The 20,911-nt window shown below is 47.8% G+C and overlaps 1 protein-coding gene across 2 annotated transcripts in view; it reads right to left on the bottom strand.

Moving 5' to 3' along the window:
• Positions 1-20,911, bottom strand: part of NT5C2 (5'-nucleotidase, cytosolic II) — a 242,470-nt gene that overhangs the window by 161,208 nt on the left and 60,351 nt on the right. Inside the window, exon 1 of one of the 2 annotated variants that reach the window (XM_082268054.1) lies at positions 6,837-6,950. The exons of the other annotated variant lie outside the window; for it this stretch is intronic. Coding sequence (XP_082124180.1) covers positions 6,837-6,857 — 21 coding nt within the window. The 5' untranslated portion in view covers positions 6,858-6,950. Of the gene's footprint in view, positions 1-6,836; positions 6,951-20,911 lie in introns of those variants that run through there. 2 annotated transcript variants of the gene reach the window in all.

Below are 20,911 nucleotides of genomic sequence, written 5' to 3' on the forward strand. Positions count from 1 at the left end.
CACTCTGCTATAGCCCTCAGTTTTGTTGCAAGCAGTGTTTAGAAGAAGAAAACCCCATCCCACTCAAATAATTAGAGGGGCGTGTGCTGCGCCTGTCAATGAACTTCAGAAAAAAGGATTTTACAGTAAGTCAAAAATCCAGTTTTCTCTATTGTTCATTGACAAACGCAGCTCCATATCTTCTTGATCATTGGGATGTCCCAAAGCAGTATTTGCATGAGGGGTGGGAAAACAAAAGCAAAAAAGAACAGAATTACCCAAGGCTAAACTTAGCCAACCAGGTAATATGGAACTCAACCAGGAACAACTGGAGCTCACCCAGAAAAAACATACACCCTCAAAGAGAAAAAAAAATTATCTTTTAGACAGCAGCCTGCAAAACCTTGCGGCCAAAAGAGGCATCTGAAAATGCCAACACATCTACTTTGTAGAATTTTGTGAACGTGTGCACTGACATCCAAGTTGCCGCCTTGCAAACTTGCAGCACTGACGCCCGATGGTGAAAAGCCCAGGAAGCACTCAGCGCCCTAGTAGAATGCACCTTCACAGGGAAAGGAGGAACCTGACCTTTCAGGGAATAAGCCTGAACTACCATCTGTCGGATCCATCTGGATATGGTCGCAGCAGACGCAGCCAATCTTTTAAGAGATCCTTCGGTAAGGACAAATAGAGCATCTGATTTTCTGAACGACTCAGTAGCCGCCAGGTAAACTCTAATTGCCCACACCACGTCCAAAGAATTGAATGCCATTTCCTTGTGTATTACCCTCCTAGACGGGTACTAGGTAAAAGCATCTAAAGCTCCTGCTGCTTATCAGGGGAACCTGATCTTTAGTTAGGTCTGTTCACTGTGCTCAGTGTGCATTCATCTGGTCTGAGGGAGTGTCCCCACTGTATCCAATGGGAAGGCCTGTTGGACTGTGGAGGAAACCTGGTCAATGATACACAAGCTTTTGTACTGTCCCAGTAGGTTGGCATCTGGAGAGGTGCATCATGGGATTGATGATAAAAGTGGGAGCACATGAGGCAGGGTGTCTTTTGGCAGGAGCAAAGTCCCAGGAGGAGGTGGACGGCTGTCTTTCCTCCTGTAGGTGTGAGGAAGGTGGTTCAGGCGGTCGGCCTAGTGAACAAGGTGTGTGGAGCTGAGCTGCAGAGGATCCAGAAAGCTGACAAGTGGAGCTGCTGGCAGAGACTGTTGGGAAAAACAGTATAGTGAGTACCAGGAGTTCTGCCTAAGGGTCTGCCTAAGAGAGGGGACCACTCCAGAGAAGTCAGGGAATCAAGGAGCTAGCTCACACAGGAAGTTTATCAGAAAAGGGGGTGCCGTGTAGTTAAACCTGAAGAATAGAAATAAAGGGGGTGCCAGGAAGGGCCCTGAAGTCATTCAGCAAAACAGTACAGATTACCTCAGAAAGCAAATTCACTTATACTTCACAGCGAAGGGCAAAGTGAAGCAGCGGCCTAGCCCTGACTAGCGTTACTCAGCCAATTGAGCATAGTTGTATAAAGTTGGAGTATCCCACTCATTCCCTTCTCCTATATAAGTTGCAAATAAAAAACACAAAAACCAAAGCTACTGGACTGTTTCCTGACTGAGCTAAAAGACTTGGGAAAAATGTCAAACTGTCATGTTGTTGCTAATGGTAACCCAGGAGAACCCGTAATCAGCAGCTCCCAAGGGTGTAGTGCTACACTTGGAATGCTTGGGCTTAGGACAAAGGGAAGGCAGCACAAGGTCTTCATTCAAATGAAAATCAGAAATCACCTTAGGAAGAAAAAAAGACTGGGTTAGGTCGGAGTACCACTTTATCTTTGTGGACCACTAGATAAGGTGAGCAGCATGACAAAGCCGCCAATTCAGATAATCTGCGGGCAGAAGTAATAGCCACCAAAAAGGCAACCTTCAGAGACAAGGCAAGCATAGGAATCTCCCTAATGTTCTCAAAGGAAGGTCTTTGAAAACAGATAATACCAAATTCAGATCCCATGGAGGTAGCGGGGATCGCCTCGGGGGTAGCCATATGGCGAACTCACTGAATAAAAGTGCGAATCAGGGCATGCGTAGCTAAAGGGCATTGGAAAAACCCAGCCAGAGCCGACACTTGGCCTTTGATAGTGACCAAAGCCAACCGCTGTTCAACACCTTATTGAAGAAAAGCCAAAACCCTAGCCACAGAGAACAAGCGAGGGTGCACCTTCAATGATTCAAACCATGAAATGTACGATTTTCACGTACGATGATAGATCTTCCTGGAAGTAGACTTCCTGGCCTTCAGTAGTGTAGGAATCACTGAATCAGAAAGACCCCTATCCTTCAATACCTGGCTTTCAACAGCCACGCCGTTAAAGCCAGCGACTGTAAAGCAGGATTGAAGATTGGTCCTTGAGGAAGCAGATCTTCCCTGAGAGAAAGTCTCCAGGGAGCATCAGCGACCAACCTTATCAGGTCTGCGTACCAAGACTGGCTAGGCCAGTCTGGGGCCACCCCTTCCACTTCTATCCTGCGAAGAAGCCTCAGCAGAAGTTTTAGCGGAGGGAATGCATAAATCAGCCGATACTGACTCCAAGGAGCCACCAGTGCATCTGTGAGAGGATCCCGAGACCCGGCTTCGAACCTCTGAACCTTCTTGTTGAGTCGAGAAGCTCCTGTGTGTCCCCCACCGGACACACAGGAGATGAAACACCTCCGGGTATAGGGACCACTGTCCCTGATCCAACACCTGATGACTCAGGTAATCCGCCTGCCAATTCTCCACACCTGGGACGTGCACAGCAGAGAGGGCTGAAACAAATCCAACCATCCCAAGGAGGGGCCCACGTCCACCCCGGGACCGCAAGAGCTATGGGAGGACACTACTCCATACCAACGGCATTGAGTGGGCACCACTCCGGACAGACTACCTCTCCACTCGAGGTGGGGGTGCTGACGGGCAAGGGGTATGATGCAACTCAGGCCAAACCAGGTCGTGTGCATCCCAGCGAGGTGTTTCACTCGCAGGCCAGCCCCCGTCCATTGGGGCTCTGTCGTGGCGAGGCCTAGCGCTGGGCTATATAACCTGCACACGCTCACTGGCTGGGCTGGGAGACCTTAAAGATCTAGCATGTCCAGTCCGAAACCCAGACCAGCTGTTGATTGGAGTTCTCTCAGGAACATAACTAGCTAAAAGATTAAATTTTTAACAAAGGTTTCCATTAAAATAAAAAAAGGCAAGCTTAGACTGAAGTCCCAGCCGTTAACTAGGTCCTACTTCTAAACTAGGCAGAAACAAACTGAGGGCTATAGCAGAGTGAGTGGGTGTATGGCTGCAGGGACTGCATAATAGGCGTGGTAAAGCTTTTTCTTGCCTAGTGTCCTACTCCTGTAGCAGGCAGCATAACCTAATAGTCAAGATGATATGGAGCTGCTTCTGTCAATGAACGATAGAGAAAATATATATTTTTTTGGTTTATTTTTATCAATTTATAAAACACAAATTGAGCGAATAGAAGAAAAATCTAAATCAAATCAATATTTGGTGTGACTACCCTTTGGCTTCAAACCAGCATCAAGATTCTGCCTGTATTTCCCAGCATTAAGGACACCATTGATCCTGACCAAGTCTCCAACTGCAGCCCCAAACGTTCACCATGCTTCACTGTTGCTTGCAGACACTTATTAATTGTACCACTCACCAGCCCTTCCGCAAACAAACTGCCTCCTGGTACAACCAAATATTTCAAATACAGTCAGATACTTAGCCATCATGCTATACCATCAGAGAGGCATGAGATTGGCCCCACATTTATTCTGCAGCAATACAACGACCCCAAACACACAGCCACTATCATTAAGAACTATCTGCAGCATAAAGATGAACAAAGTCCTGAAAGTGATGGGTTGGACCCCACAAAGCCCTGATCTCAGCATCATTGAGCCTGTCTGGGATTACCTGAAGGGACAAAAGGATTTGAGGCAGCCTACATCTACAGAAGATCTGGGGTTAGGTCACCAAAATGTCTTAAACAACCTACCTGCAAAAGTTCCTTCAAAAACGATGTGCAAGTGTAACTAGAAGAATTGATACTATGTTGAAGGCAAAAGGATGGTCACACCAAGTACTCCTTAGATTTGGATTTCTCCTATGCTCATTTACTTTCCATTTTATTAATTGATAAAATAGAAGAAAAAAAAAAAAAAAAAAAAACACTTACCACTTCTACTTCTGGAAGCATTCTTTTTTTTTAATTCTTTGTTTATTTAATTAAAACAAGAAAAACAAGAAGGCATACAGTAAAACACCAATGGTCATGAATATAAAAAGTACAATCAAGAGAAAGATAGCAGTGGTCTATGTACACAGCAGATACAGTATCTCTAATATCGAGCAATGGTGTGAAAAAAAAAAATAGGATTGCATCGGAAACCTTGTCAGAGACATAGATTATAGATTATCAGGGGACCAAAATGGTAGAAGGTGCGATGACTAACGGTTGACATGGGAGCTCGTCGGGCATATCTAGGGAAGTCTACCCGCCCCACCGGCATCCAACTGTGGGCCGGTATCAGGGGGACGGGATGTACCACCCCAGAGTCCCAGAGCCCAGGATAAGTACCAAGGGGTCCGGCACAGGCATGCCCTCTTGGGGAGAGATCTGAATGCAGACCCAGATAACCGAATACCCATGATATGAGAATGTCCTTAGACCAGGTGCTCGTATCCAGGTCAAAAACACAGGGGAGCGTAGAAAGTGAACACCAGGCACAGTATGAAACACAAAAAGAAAGGTAGACAAGAGGAGACAGCAGAGGGGCAGGTGGAAGGAAGCAGAAGAAAGGCGGGGGGGGGGAGGGAAGGGGCGGGGAGGCTCGACCCACCTCCACAGTCAGTGCTTAGGCAATCAGGTCTTTGTATTCCGTCGTAAATGTGAAGCCATGCCAGTAATACCAGCGTTTCATAAATTTGTCCCTGGTACCGTGCTCAGTGGAAACCAAATCCTCCATTTCATTTAGACAGGCAACCTTGCGGAGCCACATCGCCACCGTAGGAGGCTGACTGTTTCCAAAGCGGGGGAATGCAACTCTTCGCCGCCGTAAGCAGGAGTGGAAGTATCGATTTGCGATAGGATGCCCGCGGAAATTCATGATGGTGGAGGAGAAAGAGGGCTGGATCTAACGAGAGGGTATGGTCTGTAAATTTTTGAGCGATACGAAGAACAGACGTCCAGAAGGGCTGTAGTTTAGTACAAGACCAGAACACATGCATCTGGAAGCATTCTTAATGTACAGCATTTTTTCACACCTGCCTAAAACCCAGGACTCTCCCTCCTCTTGGCTGAGACAGCAGAGTGGCGCCACTGGCTCCAGATGCTGTCAAAGTCAGTGACCAATGAGGAGAGAAAGGGGGCGGGGCTGGGCCGCAGCTTAGGGTCTGAATAGACACAGGGAGCTGTAGCTTGGCTCGGGTGCCCTCAACAGGGAGAGGACCTCCTGTTGCTGTGGTGGCACTCAACAGGAGGGAGGGGCCAGAAGCGCCGGAGAGCGACCCGGGAAGAGGAGGATTCAGGCTGCTCTGTGCAAACAACTGCACAGGGCAGGTAAGTAATACCATGTTTGTTGTTTTTAACCTAAAAAAAACCCCCAAAAAAACGTCTCCCCCAGCCCTATTATACTTACCTGAGCCCGATCTCGATTCAGACCTGTGCCCAAGTGCAGCAGCTCTCACTCTCTCTTCACTGGACACAGGGGGGGGGGGCAGAGGGAACCATTGGGTCAGTGAGCAGAGTGGGGGGGCAGAGCTGAGCCATACTGTGTTGGTCAATGGACACACAAAGCACAGCTTAGGATCGAGCCCGCACAAGTGCCCCATAGCAACAAGGAGCTTGCTATGAGTGCACTCGACAGGGAGGAGCAAGGAGCGCTGCCACCCAGAAGAGGAGGATCAGGGCTGCTCTGTGCAAAATTATTTCACAGAGCAGGTAATTATGATTTAAAAAAAAAAATGTTTACAATCACTTCAAGGAAAACCTATACTAAAAAAATATATAGTATATCGTTGCTGAATTCTCTCATTTTAATATTTTGTATTGTTAACACACATAAAGTACTAAATACATTAATGATGGCAGCCTCCAACTTTAAAGCTTTCCTTTGAAACTCTCAGAATGACAAAGTTCAATTTTGGGTTAGAAAGCAAAGACTGGAGTGGAAATTGTTTATTAGGAACAACATAAGTGTCTTAAGGAGTTCCAAAAGACAAACTTCAAAATAGTAATCCACTGCTGAAATCTGATCAAATGGGTTGCTACAAAATGTTGCACTTTATACTATGCTATACTATATTATTAAATAAAAACCCATTAAACTTTTGTACACATGTGGATAACCCTACTGAAACATGCATATTTTATTAAGCCACACACAAAGTCAAACATTACAAAGGGTTCCTGAAAATCATTCCCGTTTTGACTATAAAAATAGTAACATATACAATGACTTGCAGAACTGTACTATGTTATTACACATTAAAAAAAAAAAAAATTAAAAAACTATCAATAAAAGAAAAAAAATGCAACCATTCTTGCACCTGATCCTTTCTTTATGCTGGTTAAATGAGTGAAAGCTGGAAGTGGAGGAATGAAAACAGAACGTTTATAAATTACGAGGAGACATTTCCTACCAGACTGGGCACGCAGTCAGTGAAAATCAGATCGAGAGCAGTAATGTGAAGCTCCATCCTTCATTCACAATCTATTTTTGTTACGATCCTTCATAAAGTATTGCGTTCAACAAAAACAGAGTAACCTATGTACAGTTCCCACACTGAAGAACGGTGAAAACACAAATGACTTAGACTCACTGGATAGCCGCGTCTCATCATCTTGATAATCCAGCTGACAATGTTGTTGTTGAGAGGGTTGCGGTTCCTTATTACAGGCTATTTATGAAGATAAAGGACACCTGTCATTCTACAGCTGGCACCGAAGCTACAAGGGCCAGCTTTAAATTAGAAGTGCTGGCAGGGGGAGCCATGAAGCATTTAAAATAGAAGCAGTGGTAACTCTATCAATATTTCATTAAAAATAGAAGCAGTGTTAGTAGCTTGGGCAAGTATATAGAGAAAAGAAATATAACCTTCTATTGTTTAGTGAAGTTTTATATATTCCAAATGCAGGCCATCAATGTTTCTTCAAAGTTTGTAGCATGAAATGTTCTGAATCTCAAAAAATGCCCAACCTAATTGAATTTCCTAAGACATTAACATCTGCTGACTGAGAACCATTTAGGGCAGAAATTTAGCTTGTAAAATGACAAGCGGTAGAGAAACAGGACTGCAGAGTTTACAGAAAGAACTCACACCCAGCTGCTCAGACACAATGTCTTCCTCTGCCGTGCCCCAGTACCTGTGAACTCAAAAATGATTTCTTAGGTAGGAAAAGCAAAACAGCAGACACAGACTATGTACCCAAAGCATTTGCTTTTTATCCTTGCAATGCCTGAGAAAACCTGGGCAGCCTGCTGTTAAAGTTATCTACATACATCCTGAACTTCTCAACTTTGCTAAATAATTATACACATCCATGAACATAGAAGAGAAAAGGGGAGGAAAATAGTTAGCAAGAGGCTGAAGTCACATCCAACGTCCCAAGATAGGACTTGCACAATGTTAACCCAGGCAAAAAAAAAAAAAAACTATATATGTCACATTTTTTATAAATCTGGTTTTTACTATTCTGTTTTCAAATACCAACTGTTACAAAGCGGTCATTTAAATGTTAAAAGGCCAGCTTAAGTCTTCTCTGATCCATCTCAATGCAAGAGTTAAATGTTTGTTTAACTCTAGCCACTTGCCCTTTGGAAGATTTACCCCCCTTCCTGACCAGGCCATTTTTTGCGATATGGCATTGTGTTACTTTAACTGACAATTGTGCGGTGGTGCGACCCTGTACCCAAATACATGTGTGCCTCCGGCCCAGAAGTGCAGGATCACTTACTAGGTACATGATCCTACTTTGCCGCCGTATATGTTAGTGATACGGTCGGCAAGTGGCTAGGTAATGAGGAATAAAATACAATACTTGCCTTACTCCTCCTCACTCCAACAGACTCAAGTACTTTCTCCCTCTCTGGCTTGTGGGTAATCCCTCACCCTCCTCATGTACAATGCAAGACTATAGGTCCTGCATTGTATCTGATATCCTTGTGTGATCCACAGCCCAGAGCACCTTATAGAAGTGTCTTCAGAGGACTGGTCGAACAGATAAAAAGGGAACTTGCTGGAGTAAGGAGAAGGTGTATGTATTACACCGTTTTCATCATCTCCTAGAGGAGCGATGGCCAACCTTGGCACCCCAGATGTTTTTAAAACTACATTCCCTATGATGCTCATCTACACGGCAGAGTGCATTAGCATCATGGGAAATGTTGTTCCAAAACATCTGGGGTGCCAAGGTTCGCCATCACTTTCTTAGAGCATTTAACCCTTGCATTATGGTGGGGCCATCACAACAGGTGAAACAATAAAGGGGTAATAGCGCAACCAGAAAACAAGTAGTGCTCAGGCAGTCCTTACTGGGATGTGGGGGAAGGGGGTTTATAAAAGTTCAGATGAAGAGTCTGTACACTGAGATGGCTGCTGGCAGTGGAGAGAGAAGCAGCTCTGTCAAAGCACAAGGGGAGAGAACCACAAGCGCTTGTGGTTCTCTGCCCTTGCATCACGACAGGTGTACATTTTTTTGGTAATAAATGGAGCTGGACCCTAAAGTTAAACTCTAGACAATTATATAAAACTCAAATAAATGTAGTTCTGTATTTAGTAATGCACCATTAAATGTATTTTTTTTTTTTATATATACAAGCCTGGACCTGAATGTGACTTGATATCAGCATATTGATATTAGCATTTTGCAGTCCCTGTACAGCAGAGTTCAGCAAGACAGGAAGATGCAGTTCAACAAGAAGCTGCTAACAAAACGATTCCTTATAGGAGAAGAAAACAGGGTAACAGAGAGAAGAGCTCATCACATTGCTGCTTTTTCCTTATGGTCTTTTAGTAGGCTGGAGGTGGGCCATTGACAGCCTGGGCTGAATGATGCTTGCTGTCAATGAATACGAAAGAATAGATGAACACCATTTGACAGAGTAAAAGCATGACACTGGAATGTGCCAAGCTAAGTTACAAAGAGTGTCTGTCCTTGATACTATGGTTGACCAGAAGCTTGGAGGGGCTGCAGTCACCTAACCTAAAAGCAATTTAGCCGTGTGGGTGTGTGGACAGACCAGAGAGGGTTGGGCAAGTAAACCCCTATACTTATGGGGGGGCTTAAATGTATCTGCTCTCTTTATTGAACAAGCTAATAACTAAATAAAATAAAAATCACTATTACTATCTATGGCTTTAAAAACCTTTTAACCACTTGCAGACCAGCTGCTGCAGATATATGGCGGCAGGTCAGCAGGTACCCACGAAACTATGTATCCCTACGTCACTTCGCGGGAGTGATCGTGGGGGGCGCGCGAACGCCAATTCGCCAGAGAGGAAGCTGATCTGCGGGGCCAGTGGCCAGGATTGCCGCAGGGAGCCCGCGATCCCTTCCCATGGAAACAGAACTGCAGTCTGCCGTTGTAAACACGGCAGAGAACGGTTTTGTAAGCAATGAACACAGGGATCCTGTGTTCCTCCTATTTATGAACACCGGTCCCTGTGTTCATTCCATAAGTCCAACCCCCACACAGTTAGAAAGCACCCCCAATGGACACATTTAACCCTTTGATTGCCCTTAGTATTAACCCCTTCCATGCCAGTGTAATTAGTACAGTAACCGTGCATATTTTTATCACTGATTACTGTAGTAATGTCACTGGTCCCCCCCAAAAGTGTCAAGTCAGTTAGGTGACCAATCTGTTCGCTGCAATGTCGCAGTCCCGCTAAAAATCGCCGATCGCTGCCGTTACTAGTAAAAATAAATAAATCTATAAAAATTACATAAATCTTTCCCCTAGTTTGTAGACGCAATAACTTTTGCGTAAACCAATCAATATACACTTTTTGGGATTTTTTTTACCAAAAATATGTGGCAGAATACAAATTGGCCTAAAATAATGAAAAAAATTTTTTTTATTGGAAATGTTATATACAGTATCTCACAAAAGTGAGTACATCCTTCACATTTTTGTAAACATTTTTTATGCCTTTTCATGTGACAACACTGAAGAAATTACACTTTGCTACAATGTAAAGTAATGAGTGTACAGCTTGTATAACAATGTAAATTTGCTGTCCCCTCAAAATAAATCAACACACAGCCATTAATGTCTAAGCCGATGGCAACAAAAGTGAGTACACCCTTAAGTGAAAATGTCCAAATTGGGGCCAATTAGCCATTTTCCCTCCCCGCTGTCATGTGACTAGTTGGTGTTACAAGGTCTCAGGTGTGAATGGGAAGCAGGTGTGTTAAATTTGGGGTTATCGCTCTCACTCTCTCATACTGGTCTGAAGTGTCATGGTCTGGGGCTGCATGAGTGCTGCCAGCACAGGGGAGCTACAGTTAATTGAGGGAACCATGAATGCCAACATGTATTGTGACATACTGAAGCAGAGCATGATCTAACTTTGGAGACTTGGTGCACAGGGCAGTATTCCAACATGATAACGACCCCCAAACACACCTCCAAGATGACCACTGCCTTGCTAAAGAAGCTGAGGGTAAAGGTGATGGACTGGCCAAGCATGTCTCCAGACCTAAACCCATTGAGCATCTGTGGGGCTTCCTCAAATGGAAAGTGGAGGAGCGCAAGGTCTCTAACATCCACCAGCTCTGTGATGTTGTCATGGAGGAGTGGAAGAGGACTCCAGAGGCAACTTGTGAAGCTCTGGTGAATTCCATGCCCAAGAGGGTTAAGGCAGTACTGGAAAATAATGGTGGCCACACAAAATATTGACACTTTGGGCCCAATTTGGACATTTCCAGTTAGGGGTGTACTAACTTTTATTGCCAGCAGTTAAGACATAATGGCTGTGTGTGGAGTTATTTTGAGGGGACAGCAAATTTACACTGTAATACAAGCTGTACCCTCACTACTTTACATTGTAGCAAAGTGTCATTTCTTCAGCGTTGTCACATGATAATAAAATATTTACAAACATTTGAGGGGTGTATTCTTTTGTGAGATACTGTAGCAGAAAGTGAAAAATATTTTTTTCAGAATTGTCACTTTTTTGTTTATAGCGCAAAAAATAAAAATTGCAGAGGTGATCAAATACCACCAAAAGAAAGCTCTATTTGTGGGAAAAAAAGGACATCAAGTTTATTTGGGTACAGCGTCACATGACCGCGCAATTGTCAGTTAAAATAACGCAGTGCCGGCGTGTCCAAGATGGCGACTTGAGAGGACGTGTTGAAGAGAGCTCCGCTGCCTAGCCCGAATTTATCCTGCTTCTCTGCTGCCCTGTGACCCCTGGCTAGCCCTGTGTTGGCCAGTGTGTCCCCCCGGACTGATATGACCAGAGGCCGACAGTCTTCGGTGTCCCGTAAGTCGCCCACGGACCAGGCTACCCCGGCTGGCGCGAAAGCGGGGCCTCGTGCTCCTTCCTATATGGCGACACAGACCGAGGGAGAGGACCCGGCGCTGAGGGAGTCCAGCAACTTTAATGCCCTCATGCAGGCCATCACCTCCTGTCAAACGACGCTGACGGGGAAGATAGATTTGGTCCAAATGGACATCGGCCTGATTCGCCGGGACATGGACAAATTCCGCACCAAGCTGACCGAGGTGGAGCGCCGGGTGAGCGATACTGAGGACGTGCTGCGGGACCATTCTGCTTCCCTACACACGCTGCGGGTCAAAGTTAAGGCCCTGGAGTACCGAGCCGAGGATTCGGAGAACCGGAACCGGCGCAACAACTTACGGATCCTTGGTCTCCCGGAAGGCGCTGAGGATCCGCATCCTGCAGATTTCACGGAGAAGCTCCTCCGCACCCTACTCCCTCAGGCGGCCTTCTCCCCCTACTTTGCGGTGGAGCGCGCCCATCGGATGCCAGCGCGATGATCTTCCCGGACTTCTCGGTCGAGACACAGAAGCTGCGCAAATCGTTCGACCAGGTTAAGGCGGCTCTCCGCCAGCGGGGCATGAAATACAGCATGTTGTTCCCAGCTCGCCTCAGGGTTCAGGACGGTGAGTCCCTCAAGTTTTTTACCTCGCCAGAAGAGGCCTCTTCCTGGTTGGAGTCGTTGCCCAGACGTTAGGACTCCTGTCCGGCTGGGCGGGATGGATGGTTCGATCTTGAGGTTCTCTGCTGATCGGTATCTACCGCTTAGTGGCCACTTCCCCCTTATTTCAGCGATTGCTCCGGTCTTCCCTCGATGCCTCCCTACCTACCTGGGGGTTTGTTGACTCTGCGGGGCCTCTGGCTGGCCGATTCCCGGACGGATGGACAGACGGATGGACAAGGGATCCCTGAACTCTTTACCCTGACTGTTGTCCTTCGTTGGCTGCTCCATGCCCCCTTTTGCCCCTTTTCTTTTTGCTTATCCTACAGCCCTGGCGGGTGGGGGGGTGGGGGGACTATGCTGGGGGCTAGTGGCCTTGATTCCCCCCCGTTTTTCTGTTTTTTCTATGGTCATGGTCTATTTTTCTAGAACTTATTTTTCGTTTCTCCTGGTTTTTGTTATTTATTTTCCGGGCAATACTGTGGAGGCTCGTGGACTCAGGACTAGTCACTGTTGACGCTTTCCTGGTGCATGGTCCCCCATTGACCGATGGTTGTGTTCTTTTTGGGGTCTCAGGCTCACCCGAGTTTTTGGGGTGTAGCAGGGTGGGGGGAGGGGGGGGGGGGGAGTTCATTTGGGAATGTTCTATTTTTATGTTTAACCGTTTCTTCTTTTCCAGGTTTGCCACCAGGGTATTGGGTCTCTATTATGCACATTATTTGCTTTGTTCCTGCCTTGTTTCTTACATGTGGGGGTGCTGTATGGTGGGGGCGGTATGTGTTCTCGGGCTCGAGTGTTGATCCAGCAGCTGCCCCCCTGTTTTTATTTCCTTTGCTTGTCTTATGGCTCCGTTAAGAATTCTAACTTGGAATGTGCGGGGCTTGAACTCTAAATTTAAAAGATCCCTTGTGTTCTCCTTTCTACAAAAACATCACCCGCACATCTGCATTCTGCAGGAGACGCATCTCACGGGGGCCCGGGTGCTGTCCTTAAAAAAGTCGTGGGTTGGGTCTTATTATCACTCCACCTTCTCCTTCTACTCCCGGGGTGTCAGTATCCTTATACATCGTTCCCTACCTTTCACGCTGCTGGATCTGCATCTTGACCCTGAGGGCAGGTACGTGGTTTTACATGCTATGTGTGATCGCATCGAATTAGTCATCGCTGGTTTATATGTGCCGCCGCCTGCGGCTATGTCCGTTCTGCATCGGCTTCAGAGTGTGGTTGCTGGCTATCCTACCCCAAATGTGATCTTTGCGGGCGATTTTAATATGGCCCCGGAGCCGGGTATGGACAGGCTGGGTGGTGACCCGGCGGCCGATTCGGCCCTGGCACGTTGGGCGGAGGCCCTGGGGTTGGGGGATGCGTGGCGCTGGAAGCATCCCACTCTACGACAATACACCTGCCACTCAGCCGCGCATGCCTCTTTTTCACGTATAGATGTGGTCTATGTTGGCTCGTCCCTGTTGCCGCGGGTGGAGGAGGCTACCATCCTGCCCCGGGGCATATCTGACCATGCCCCGGTGCTGGTGAGTTTTATGACAGATACGGCTGCGGGCCAGGGCTTGTGGAGATTGTCTAGGTTCTGGGTCACGGATGAGCGGGTGGTGCCGCCAGTATCCTCTGAGCTGTTGGCCTACTGGGGTCACAATGAGGGCACGGCCGCTCCGGCCATGGTGTGGGACGCATTTAAAGCCTATGCAAGGGGACGCTACCAGTACACAATTGCCAAGGTTCGGAGGGACTCACGAGCCCGCCTCTCCTTGGCGGAGTCCACAGCGGCGTCCCTCGAGACGGGTTACCTGGCTTCGCGGGATAGTGGTACCTATGCTGACATGCAGGCGGCCTATAGGGAGGTGGCGCTCATTCGCGCGGAGTCCTGCCACAGGTTTCTTCTTTCCCAGTCCCAGCGGGTGTTTGAGCAAGGGGAGCGGTCGGGCAGGCTGCTGGCGTGGTTGGCGTCGGAGCGTTCCGGTACCATGGGCATCGCCAATATCAGAGCGGGGGACGGAACCCTGCTGTCTGACCCCGGTCTAATCAATGCTCGGTTTGCCGAATATTATGCTCAGCTATATGAGTCCAGGGTCACCTACTCCCCCTCTGAGCTGTCGGGGTACTTGGAGAACATAGATTTCCCCTCACTCTCTCCCGCCAAAGTCCAGCTTCTTGACGCCCCCATCTCTTTGAAGGAGGTTCGCAAGGCTATTAAGTCTCTCCCAGTGGGCAAGACGCCAGGGCCCGATGGGCTCCCTACAGAATTTTACAAAACTAACCTGGAGGTGGTTGCCTCTCATCTTCACGAGACGTTTCGCAGCACACTGGAGGCGGGCGCCCTGCCGCCCTCTATGTCGGAGGCTGTTGTGGTTGTCCTGCCTAAGCCCGGGAAGGATCCCGAGTTGTGCGCCTCTTACCGGCCTATTTCACTTTTGAATGTAGATGCAAAAATCCTTACTAAAATATTGGCCAATCGCCTCAACTCGGTGATACTGTCTTTGGTGCACGGCGACCAAACTGGCTTTATGCCGGGTAAGGGCACGGACATAAACATTCGCCGCCTACATACCAACCTGGCGCACAGGGTGACTAGCGGTTCCCGGGGGGCAGTGGCCTCTCTCGATGCCGATAAGGCTTTTGATTCTGTGGAGTGGGAGTACCTGTGGCAGGTGCTGTCCCGCTTTGGCGTTGGGCCGCGCTTTATTGCCTGGGTTCGCCTTCTCTATGAGGCCCCTGTAGCCCGGGTCCGCACAAATGGCCTCCTCTCCCCATCTTTTCGGCTATACAGGGGCACCAGGCAGGGTTGCCCGCTTTCCCCGGGCCTCTTTGCTTTGGCTATTGAGCCGCTCGCAATTTTGCTGCGGACGTCGGGGGAGGTGGGGGGTTTGGGGGTAGGCCCGGTGGTGGAGCGGATCTCTCTGTATGCTGATGACACTCTGTTATACTTGAATGACACCGCTGATTCTCTGGTGGCGGCATTGGGTATAATTGATCGCCATGGCGGCTACTCTGGAGTGAGGATCAACTGGTCCAAGTCGAGCCTGCTCCCTATTGATGCTGCGGCGCTTCCTCCTTCCCCCCCTGTGGCTCCGCTGGAATGGGTCTCTCATTTCCGTTACTTGGGGGTCGTCGTGAGGCTTGACCTCTCTTGCTACCTGGCGGACAATCTGGAGCCGGTGTTTCGACAGCTGGTCGCTAAGTGTCAGGTGTGGCGGTCGCTCCCCTTGACCCCTGTGGGACGTATCAACTTATTGAAAATGACCTTTCTCCCCAAATTTTTGTATGTTTTTAGAAATACCCCTGTACCCATCCCGGCGTCCTTTTTTCGTCGCCTGGACGGTGTTGTCTCCTCCTTCATCTGGGCGGGGTCGGTTCCACGTATTTCTCAGCGGAAATTGCAGCTGCCCCTCTCCTCCGGGGGACTGGCCCTGCCTTGTTTTCGGAAGTACTACTGGGCGGCGGTGTTGGTCTCTGTCCGCTGGTGGTTCGCTCAATCCAGGTCCAATCCGGCGGTCAATCTCGAAGCGGCGATTTTGGGCTCCTATGCGGCGTTGACTAACCTAGTGTACAGGGGGGCGGGGGCTGCCCCTCAGGTGACTACTCCTATGCGGACGGTGGTACGGGTGTGGGAGCAGATGCTGGGTGCCACGGGGGAGGCTGGCACGATCTCGCCTTATACTCCTCTGTGGGGTAACCCTCGGTTGCCTCATTTTCGCTCCATTCCTGATCCGGCCGTATGGGCGCGGTATGGAGTGACTATGATACAACATATAATGCCCTCGGGCTCTCTGCTGACCTTCCAGGCCCTGCGGGATAAATTTCACCTCCCGTCGTGTATGTTGTTTCGGTTTTTGCAACTTCGCCATGCAGCCCAGGCTCAGTTTCCAACACCCCCTACGCTTGCTCCCCATGTGGTGGAGCGATTTTTGACCACACGCAATGCTGACAAACTACTGTCCTCTATCTATCTTAGACTTACGTGTGGTCGGCAGGCACAAGAACCTCGTCTGCTCCAGCTGTGGAGGCAAGATATCCCTGCGCTGGTGGAGGATGATTGGGATCATTGTATTCCTCATTACATCCCCACGGTAATCTCGGCCAGAGATAGATTTATTCAATTGAAGTTTTTGCATAGGGCATACTACACCCCGCAACGATTGGCTAGAATATACAGCACCCACTCTGACGTATGCACTAAATGCCAGCAGGTGGTAGGTACTTTTCTCCATGTTACCTGGGAATGCCGGCTCCTCCAGGACTACTGGAGGGGCATTGTATGTGAGCTCAGCGCAGTGCTGCAGGTGCCAGTGCCCTTGGACCCTAGGGTCCTCCTCTTGGGGATGGGGGAACTGGTGACACAGGCGAAATACTCTAAGCTCCTCTTATTCTTTCTCTGCTTCTATGCCCGAAAGGCATTATTGATGAAATGGAAGGGTGCTGACCCCCCCACGGTTGCACAATGGAGGGCGTTGGTGGATGCTGCTCTGCCCCTCTACAAGCTGACCTATATGGGGCGTCAATGCCCTCAAAAATTTGGGAAGGTGTGGGATGCTTGGATCGCAGCTAAACCTCTGCAGATCTAACCACGTTATGTTGTTTATTGCTTTTAGGGCCCTGGTGGCGAGGCTGCTGCTGTGTGGTTATGGGCCGTGGGGTGCTGTGGAGGCGCTTGTGTGTCTCTGCTCCCCTGCGGTTCGGCCTCCTGGAGCTCCCCTTGGCGCCTCCCCCTCCCAGGGGACCAGGGGTCTGGGGGGACTGTGGGCTATTGTGGCCCTGATGTTACTTCCGTATATTTGGATGAAAGCCATTCCATATGTCCGTTTACTTGCTTTACTTATCGCTGATGTGCATTTGCTCTCTTTTGATTGATTATGTTTCTTTTTCACTTCCTGTGTATCCATACCTTGTTGGCACTGTTACTTTATTATTTGTTTTAAATCAATAAAACGTTTCTGTTAAAAAAAAAAAAAGTAACGCAGTGCCGAATCGCAAAAAATGGCCTGGTCATTAAGGGGGAAAATCTTCAGGTCCAGAACTGGTTAAAACATCATCATATACAGTTCATAGGGGGAAAAAAAAAGAAGACATTTAAATATTTCTTCTAATAAATTCAAAAACACGCGTACATAAGCCTTTTCGACTGCAACATCTTCATGGTGCTCTATATGATGTTAAAAATGTAAACCATAGGGGGGCCCTGCACCACCTCTTGGAGCCACAACATCCAGCCGTGGACCCCTGTGTTCCTGCAGACCACCTAACAGATGAGCTATTTTATACGGTTTTAAATGTGAGCAGTTTTCCTGTACCTGCCTTACTCTTTGATAACACTAAGAGCCAGTTCCCACTGAGGCGATCCGACTTCGAAGGGCGACATGCACGGACTTCACATAATGGAAGTCAATGCAAGTCGCTCCCAGGTCGCCCCAAAGTAGTACAGGACCCTTTTTCTAAGTCAGAGCGACTTGTGTCGCTATTAGAACGGGTCCTGTGCTAATCAATGGCGAGCGACCGACCGCGACTTGTCAGGCTGACAAGTCGCGCTAGTCTGAATGGGGTCTTAGAGGCGCTCTGCTTTTTGTTTTTATTTCCACTTTCAGAGCCGACTTCTCTCTGCAGCTGAGCTGGCCCTGAGTGTCATCTATTTCAGCCATCAACTACACCAGACTAATGACTATATATGAACTGCACACCCTTTGATGCTATATAGGCATGTGTGATGCGCCAACTCCTATCCTGCTTGTTCATATACTGCTACTAAGATGGCTGCCTCCACACAAGGCATGGTAAGTCAGTGATGGGGGAAAGGTCAGCTGCAGGGAGACCTCTGACAAAAGGGCCCGTTAACATGTTTTTTTTATAAAAGCATATCATGTTTTTATTGTGCTTTAACCACTTAAGCCCCGGAGGATTTGGCTGCTAAAAGACCAGGGGATATATTGCGATTCGGCACTGCGTGACTTTAATGGACAATTGCGCGGTCGTGCGACACTGTACCTAAACGAATTTGACGTCCTTTTTTTCCCACAAACAGAGCTTTCGTTTGGTGGTATTTGATCACCTGTGCGATTTTTTGATCATGCGGTATAAACAAAAAAAGAGCGTCAATTTTGCAAAAATAACAATATTTTTCACATTTTTTTTTATATGAAATTCCCCAAAAAAAAAAAATGTAAAAATCAAATTTTTACATTTTCGGCCAATTTGTTTTATGCTACATATGTTTGGTAAAAAAAAAAAAAAAAAAAAAAAAAAGAAAGCAAAAAGCGTATTTTTATTGGTTTGCGCAAAAGTTATCGCGTTTACTAACAAAGGGAAAGATTTTTGTCATTTTTGTTGATTTTTTTTTTTAACGCGTAATGGCGGCGATCTGTGATTTTTTTTGCGGTACTGCGACATTGCGGCGGACAGATCGGACCCTTGACTGACATTTTTGACACTTTTGGGGTTACCAGTGACATTACTACAGTAATCAGTGCTATACATATGCACGGTTACTGTAAAAATACACTGGTAGTGAAGGGGTTAACTTTGAGAGGGAGGGGCTGTGTGTGTCCCTAGGGGCGTGATTCTTACTGTGATTGGCTGTGGCTTGAGCTGTAGGAACACTGATCAACGGTCCTACATTGTAGAACCGTGTGATCAGTGTTTCTACACCGGGGAGAATGACAGGTGGCTTGTTTACACAAGCCGCCTGACTTTCTCCCTCTCCCCCGATGATCGCCGAGTGACCGGCTGACATCGGGTCCACCGATCACACGCGCGGGCGGGGGGGGGGGGGGGGGGTCCATGACCGAGCGGGCCTCCGGCGGCGCGCGCGCGCTCGCTCCCCAGAGCCTCACAGGCTAGCGACGTAGACCTACGTCGCTCTGCCTGTGAGGGGCTGACTGCCGCAGTAAATATACTGTGCGCAGTCGGCAAGCGGTTAATTGCGTTAAAATCAAGACAGTGCATGGTGCATTTTGCATACGTTTTGCTCCCTCAGCAAGAAAAATGGACATGTGGCTCAAAAAAAAAAAAAAACATACAAAAATAAAAAAAATAAAAGTGTTGCATTGTTGGTGCATTTTTGGTGTGCTACTATTGAATATAATGTAAGGTGCGTTTTTAGGAAAACGTACCCAAGATGCAGCAAGTAGGACTCTTCAAAAAGGGCAGTGCAAAGATGTGGACAGTATCATATCACTGAAAGGGAACTTTTATTCATGCACTTTGAAGGCGCTGAGGAGGTGCACTGTAGCGTGCTGAAAACGCACAGGTGAAGTGCCCTAATAGCGACTTAGTCCTGTGCCCTCTGTCTGCCAATTTTTCACACAGTTTATACAAGGTGAATGTCGCTGTACATTGCAACCAGTAAGTTACTAGATATAATACGTATACATACAGTATGTACAAACACTAATTTATAGCCTATGTCATCATCCCAGAAGGAATAAAACATAATGCAATATTTTATTGAAAGGTTCTTACTTCCTTGTCAGGGAACATCTCACCAGGTCTAGCTCTTCTCTAGCACCTGGTAACTGTGCTTACATTTTCCATCACATTAGTTTCAGCAAAAACAAAAGGAGGGGTGATACAGAACCATCTGCTTACAGCAGTAAAGTAGGAACATCATGTTATATTCAGATAAGACTATATGAGAACAAGCTACGGTCAGAGTTTCTTTAAGTAAACCTGTCACAATCAGTTGATCCAGAGATCTAGACAGCTGAACATGCATACCCTAACTTTCCCAGAACCAGCCATCATGGCATGTCACCCCTTAGGAGCAGGGGTCTCCAAACTATGGTCCTCCAGTCGTTAAAGAACAACAATTCCCATCATGCCTAGTCATGGCTGTGGATGTCAGAGTTTTACAATGTCTCATGGGATGTGTAGTTCTGCAACAGCTGGAGGCCATAGTTTGAGGATCCCTGGCTTGGAGCCTTTGGTCAATAATGTAATAAGCAGCCTCACTGACCAATATTGAGGCTTTTCAGCAAAAGGTAATACATGGAAGCAGTGGCGTAGCGTGGGTTGTCAGCGCCCGGGGCAAGGCAAGTAATTTGCGCCCCCTAACCTGCGGACTTTTAGTACTCCCCGAGTCAATTCCTACAATAGTACTGACCAGCCTGATTCCTATACTGACCTACCAGTCCACTACGCTAACATACCTGATTCCTGTACTGACCACTACACTGACCTACCTGTCCACGACACTGACCCTTACAATGACCTACCTGATTCCTACCTGGCCACTACACTGCCCACTACACTACACTGCCCACTACACAGAGGACACCACCGCGTCATCAAGCCCTTACACGGGGCGGGTCGGGGAGGATTGTGAGAGCTTAGAGGAGGCGGGACAGAGGCACATGCAGGGCTGACTTAGAAGACGGCGAGGCGGGCTCCAGAAGCGAGGCGGGGCTCTGCCACTGGCCAGCCCCGCTGCCACACATGACAATGTTGGCCCAATCACAGGGCGCCGATCGGCCATCGTTTAGCCTGAAGATGGCGGCGGCTGAAGTGACACGCTAGGAAGAATTTTTAAAGTTTGCTAGAGTGACACTGGCGTGGGATGCGCCCCCCCAAATGTTGCGCCCGGTGCGGCCGCCCCCCCCTGCACCCCCCACGCTACGCCACTGCATGGAAGTAAAAAAATCTAAACAATTTTAATGGAATGTTTGAATGTACTACATATTCTGGGATACATCTTTCACTGGTGATAGTCTCTACTTGTACATTT

This window comes from Pelophylax lessonae (genome assembly GCF_965119305.1).
Source record: "Pelophylax lessonae genome assembly, chromosome: 9".
Taxonomy (NCBI): Eukaryota; Metazoa; Chordata; class Amphibia; order Anura; family Ranidae; genus Pelophylax; species Pelophylax lessonae.